We start from the raw sequence: 6,464 nt of genomic DNA on the forward strand, positions 1-6,464 counted from the left end.
GCTTTGAAGTGCCGAGTTAAATCTGGGTACGTCAGCCGGGTTGAACAGAATCCAACTAAAGAAAAAGTTAGCCTGCGGATGCTAACTATTAGCAAAACATCAGCGCACTTCCGCTTTTGGTTCGACAATAAAATACTTCCGACAGTTATTTGGTTCCTAAGTTTTTAATGTACAAACACAATTCCCAACGTAATAATTATTTGATATAATTTTCGTTTTTATGCAATTGTATTGTGATTTTATTTTTGTCATGACAGTGGCGTCACTAAATTGGACAATGAACGACGTTTTTGATGCCACACGGAAGACTTAACATAACAAACAAGATGGCGTCTATCGGTGTAAAACTTTAGCTAACATTTTTGTTTTAAATGAATATTAGCTTTTTTAGTTTAAATTACTGGCAGTGCGCCAAACCAGTTTTGTTGCATCATGTCATTGGCAACAATTAATAAGTACGAATTTGACCTTACACAAACTGTTAAAGCGGACGCCAAAGCCCAAGCGTTTCCATGCGGACAAACAACCTCCACAGCCAGACATTTAACCCAGGAGGAGCTGGACAAATTGAGCAGCGATGAGGCTCTGGTGTCCGACTTTAAACAGATGAAACTGGAAAAAGAAGCTCAAAAAAACTGGGACTTGTTTTACAAAAGAAATACGACAAATTTCTTTAAAGACAGGCACTGGACCATCAGAGAGTTTGAGGAGCTCAGAGCACACAGAGAGGTGAGCAGACAGCGGTCATTCACAAAAAGTACTTTTTTAATATATGAGAGTACAGTTATAGGAAAAATAAAGTCTGTGCGGTGTGCAGATACACGTGTCTGCAAATCCTAATGAACTGAAATAATGCTACAAAGTAGAATGAGCCAAAACCTATTTCCCAATAATGTGAGACTCATGAAATCTTACAGATATGAGAATTATTGCTGTCAAAGGTTATTATACAACCTACTGAACCATGAGATATATTGAGTTTTCCAATGACTGCATACTGCTAAAGGTATGAGTTGTATGACTGCTGGATGTTGGATGTACAGGGGTTGGACAATGAAACTGAAACACCTGGTTTTAGACCACAATAATTTATTAGTATGGTGTAGAGCCTCCTTTTGCGGCCAATACAGCGTCAATTCGTCTTGGGAATGACATATACAAGTCCTGCACAGTGGTCAGAGAGATTTTAAGCCATTCTTCTTGCAGGATAGTGGCTAGGTCAATACGTGATACTGGTGGAGGAAAACGTTTCCTGACTCGCTCCTCCAAAACACCCCAAAGTGGCTCAATAATATTTAGATCTGGTGACTGTGCAGACCATGGGAGATGTTCAACTTCACTTTCATGTTCATCAAACCAATCTTTCACCAGTCTTGCTGTGTGTATTGGTGCATTGTCATCCTGATACACGGCACCGCCTTCAGGATACAATGTTTGAACCATAGGATGCACATGGTCCTCAAGAATGGTTCGGTAGTCCTTGGCAGTGACGCGCCCATCTAGCACAAGTATTGGGCCAAGGGAATGCCATGATATGGCAGCCCAAACCATCACTGATCCACCCCCATGCTTCACTCTGGGCATGCAACAGTCTGGGTGGTACGCTTCTTTGGGGCTTCTCCACACCGTAACTTTCCTGGATGTGGGGAAAACAGTAAAGGTGGACTCATCAGAGAACAATACATGTTTCACATTGTCCACAGCCCAAGATTTGCGCTCCTTGCACCATTGAAACCGATGTTTGGCATTGGCGTGAGTGACCAAAGGTTTGGCTATAGCAGCCCGGCCGTGTATATTGACCCTGTGGAGCTCCCGACGGACAGTTCTGGTGGAAACAGGAGAGTTGAGGTGCACATTTAATTCTGCCATGATTTGGGCAGCCGTGGTTTTATGTCTTTTGGATACAATCCGGGTTAGCACCCGAACATCCCTTTCAGACAGCTTCCTCTTGCATCCACAGTTAATCCTGTTGGATGTGGTTCGTCCTTCTTGGTGGTATGCTGACATTACCCTGGATACCGTGGCTCTTGATACATCACAAAGACTTGATGTCTTGGTCACAGATGCACCAGCAAGACGTGCACCAACAATTTGTCCTCTTTTGAACTCTGGTATGTCACCCCTAATGTTGTGTCCATTTCAATATTTTGAGCAAAACTATGCTCTTACCCTGATAATTGAACCTTCACACTCTGCTCTTACTGTTGCAATGTGCAATCAATGAAGACTGGCTACCAGGCTGGTCCAATTTAGCCATGAAACCTCCCACACTAAAATGACAGGTATTTCAGTTTCATTGTCTAACCCCTGTAGACCCGAAATATGCGGCTTTTATATGCATCCCTATTATATAGATGACTATTGCTTTAATGTAATCCATTTGTTTTAAAATTTTAATAATTATATGTCTATATTAATATTCCCCACTACTATAATTTAGTTTCAGAGGAAATCATAGCAATAAAATGCTCCATAGAAATATCACATTTGCATTGTAGGAATTATCTCCCAAGTTTTTGTATTTAGCATCAATTGAAGTTTATCAACATGTAGATCAAATAATAATAAATATTTGTTTGACAGCATCTTCTGTATTTTCTTTAACTTCTTTGCAGTTTGAGTCCCAGAAGCTGGTTCTACTGGAGGCTGGTTGTGGAGTAGGAAACTGCATCTTCCCGCTAATAGAGGAAGACCCCCACATCTTTGTTTATGCATGTGATTTCTCACCCCGGGCTGTTGAGTTTGTCAAAGTAAGATTTCAACGTGTGAACCTTTGAATAAGTTTTTGTTATTTACAGAAACACAGAGAATTCATTTATTAATTTAGTAGCTTCTTAAATACACAGTAACCAAAAAGTGACAAATGAGATTCAGTGAAATCAGACTGACTGTGGGTGTGGTATGTTTTTTTTTTTTTTTTTTGTTTTTTTTAATATTTAGGTTAAAACCAAACATTGATTAAAGGATATACAGTGAATTTATTTTGTATTGTTGAGACAGAAAAATCCTCTTTACCACCCTGAGCGCTGCTGTGCCTTCCAGTGTGATTTAACAAAGGACCATCTGACGGAAAATGTTCCAGAGGGCAGCGTTGACGTTGTTACTCTCATCTTTGTCCTGTCGGCCGTCCATCCCGATAAGATGAAACTGGCTTTGGAGAACATTAGCAAGGTTAGCAACATTAGATGACGGAGTAAAGCGCGTTGCTGTAAGGTGCCCTGAAAACTTTAGTGGGCTCAGAAAAATAACACATTCCACACATCTAGAGAAATCTATATAATTGGATATTCGTGAATGCAGGTTAGATAAATGGTCATTGGAAGAGGTTTGATATTGTAGTTGTTAGAATTTAAGGCTGTTCTTTCATAAGATGAGATTTAAGATAAGTTTAAGATGCTGTGTTTGTACAATTGCATTTTTATAGTAGCATTATTTGAGACAATAAGTAAAGTTTTTCAATTCCAATACATTCAATTAGTGACTGAATTAATACCTAGACATATATAATTTTTTATTATGATGATTTGCACCATTTCTACCCCTATTTAGTGGAAACTGGAATGTTGTGTCTTTTATGCAGTTTTTCATTTAACCATAAAGATTCAGATGCAGTTACATTAACAATGTCTTAGTGCTGTTAAACAAGTAGTTTTATGCATCATATTCTTCTAAATGAGGCAGCTATGCATTTCTGCTCTTTATTTCAATATTCGGATGTGTTAAAACTCTCTGTGTCTCTCTTAACAGTCACTGTGTTTTAGTGGAAACTGGATCTTTACATCCTCCACATGAGACACTTCATCCCTCAGCCTGAATGGTGCAAAATTACCGCAAATGCAATAAAGCAAAATAAATTAACTAGTAATACTCATGCTTGAAGTTTAGTCTGAGTAAGAAACTTTTTTTAACTTGCACTACTGTTATTGAGCGCTGTGATTAAACCACAGTGTGATCAAATGCGTTGTTTTTGAACGCAATTTAAAAAAAATTCAAATTTCATTTGTATTTAAATTTGCATAGAGCATGCCAACTTTTATGGAAACCTCAGTGAATTTCTCGTGGAAATGTCAATGTGTGCTTTTGCTAACTTACATGCAGTCAACGTAGAGCTCTCTAATACAGCCTAAATCTCCCTTTCAGGTACTGAAGGCTGGCGGAGTAGTCCTGTTCAGGGATTATGGCCTGTATGATCACGCCATGCTCCGGTTTAAATCTGCCAGCAAGCTGGGGGACAACTTCTACGTTCGTCAGGATGGAACAAGGTCCTACTTCTTCTCTAAAGGTCAGTAAAGTTCACTTTATGTTTTTTGTTCAACAGAATATTAAGGGGCCCTTTAAGAAACCCTTAAAATCAACAAAGTGCTGTACAGTGCAAAATCAGCAAACACTCCTAAATATAATAACAACTAGAAACAAAAACCATAAAGTCAATAAATTAAAATGTTGTAAAAGCTATAATATGAAAATGAGGCTTGACCAGGAAGGTGTGTAAGGGTATAGCAACTCAGAAAGGTATGAGGAGCAAGACTATTTAAAGATTTAAAAACAAATAGAAGAATTTTAAAACAGATTCTAACATGGATTGGCAGCCAATGCAAAGATTTTAAAACAGGTGTAATATGATCAAATTTCCTTGTGGCGGTTTGAAGACGTGCTCCGGCATTTTGCACCATCTACAAACGAACGAAAGGAGATTCACTGATCCCGGTATAAAGGGAATCACAGTATGATAGCCAAGTAGTAATGAAGACCTAGAGTAATATTTCAAAGAGACGCTGTGGAATAATGGGACTTATCTTAGCCAGCTGTCAAAAAAAAAAAAAAAACCTACTAGATTTCATCACTGCCTTTATCTGGCTTTTAAATGTGAGGTTAGTGTCAATTTTGACTCCTAAATTTTTAATAGTTGGCTTTACAAAGTGAGCAAGGCAACCAATATCTAGGGAGGCAGGAGTGGGAGTGTTGCTGAAGACCATCACCTCAGTTTTCTTCTCCTTGAAGCTTAAAAAATATAAGGACATCCAAGCCTGAACCTCATCAAGGCAGCAAGTGTGAAACTGATGGGGCATCGTTTCTGCTGAGAGGCAGAAATCTGTTTGTCATACGCATAACAGTGGAAGTGTCTACCATATGTTGTTATGTTATGTTGTTGTGATTAACCTGTAGTTTCATCACTCGTCTCCTTTTTTTCCCCATCGTCTCCACCACTCTTCACGAGTTTTAGAGGCTCCGTCACTAAAATAAATGTTAGGTATGACATCAACAGCTATAAAATACTTACAGCTGGTCAATTATAATTTCATTGTATAGAGTTTGAAAGGGTGTTCATTGAGATAAAATTGTCCTTCAAATATCTCATCTATGCAGTCCTTTGTGAATGTGATTTGATATTTGTTGCAACTCTATTTGGTGGTCCTGTTCAATAATTAAAGTATGATCTTGCAGACAGCAAGTTATGAAACCCAGAGTTCCTGAACAGTCTGGAAAAGTTTAGAATTTGGTTTATATTTTCAAATCTTGAAAAGTATGATAAATAAGGGTCTGGTAAAATACTTATTTTCTCCAGCACAGACTGATGCTGCTGGAGTATATTCTTCATTTCAATACATTCCAATGCAGATAACATGAATAAAAATACACTGCACTAGTTAGGAATGTAAAATGGACTTTCTATTCCTATCCGACCCACCAGAAGTATCTCATACCTCAATCTTGTTCCATTGTTTTCAGAGTTCCTGGCTAAGCTGTTTGAGGAGGCTGGTTTCCAGTCTGTTGTTAACGAATATGTCCTGAGAGAGACGGTCAACAAGAAAGAGGGACTTTGTGTTGCCAGAGTCTTCCTTCAGAGCAAGTTTATCAAACCAGCGAATTCACAGACAGGTTCTGGACTGTTATCTTACAAATCTTCGAAGCAGGGCAAACGAGAAGATTGACATGTGGATAGAAAAAACAGTGTCTGTGCTGGGTAAAATAGAAACTTGGCTCTTATACTCCAGATTTCCTGCAGTGTTTGTTCTTTGATCAAGTAGCTATTTAAATTTTTGTGCAGTGAAGATTTCTCAGTTCATTAGTCTGCCAGTATAGGGTTTAGGTGAGGATTGTTTTTGTAATGATATATATATATATTTTTTTATTTCTACCCTTTTTTTAAAATAATGTTTTTAACTGTCTTTGTTATTTTATCCAATGGAAATATTATGTAAATCTGGATTGGGTCGGCTCAGATGGGCCCTTTTCAAATAGTCTCAAAACCGTATCATTGATCAGCTTTTTTATTCTTTAAAGTGACAGCGATGTTATCTACTCAAAGATATATTCATATGCTGGTTATATAAAATAAACCCAAATCGAGTCACCTGGTTTTCACGTCCCTTGACATTCATCAAAGTTTGATGTATTCCTGACAAATAATATAGATATTATTGAAGCATTTTTGAGTGAGAATAATAAATGAGAGAAGGCAA

General features: G+C 38.0%; 1 protein-coding gene across 3 annotated transcripts; it reads left to right on the forward strand.

The window, feature by feature from the left end:
• Positions 1-78: 78 nt before the first annotated feature.
• mettl6 (methyltransferase 6, methylcytidine) lies at positions 79-6,464 on the forward strand. 3 transcript variants are annotated; one of them, XM_047360596.1, is made up of 6 exons: positions 79-144; positions 421-729; positions 2,616-2,750; positions 3,001-3,171; positions 4,141-4,282; positions 5,731-6,464. In XM_047360596.1, exons 1-6 carry the CDS (start codon positions 79-81, stop codon positions 5,931-5,933), a joined length of 1,026 nt encoding a protein of 341 aa, XP_047216552.1. In that variant the 3' UTR covers positions 5,934-6,464. The 3 variants fall into 3 exon arrangements, with proteins under 3 accessions (XP_047216552.1, XP_047216550.1, XP_047216551.1); XM_047360594.1 differs by lacking the exon at positions 79-144 and having other exon boundaries at positions 247-729; XM_047360595.1 differs by lacking the exon at positions 79-144 and having other exon boundaries at positions 247-729; positions 3,043-3,171.

The sequence above is a fragment of the Girardinichthys multiradiatus genome, chromosome 3, assembly GCF_021462225.1.
Source record: "Girardinichthys multiradiatus isolate DD_20200921_A chromosome 3, DD_fGirMul_XY1, whole genome shotgun sequence".
Classification (NCBI taxonomy): domain Eukaryota; kingdom Metazoa; phylum Chordata; class Actinopteri; order Cyprinodontiformes; family Goodeidae; genus Girardinichthys; species Girardinichthys multiradiatus.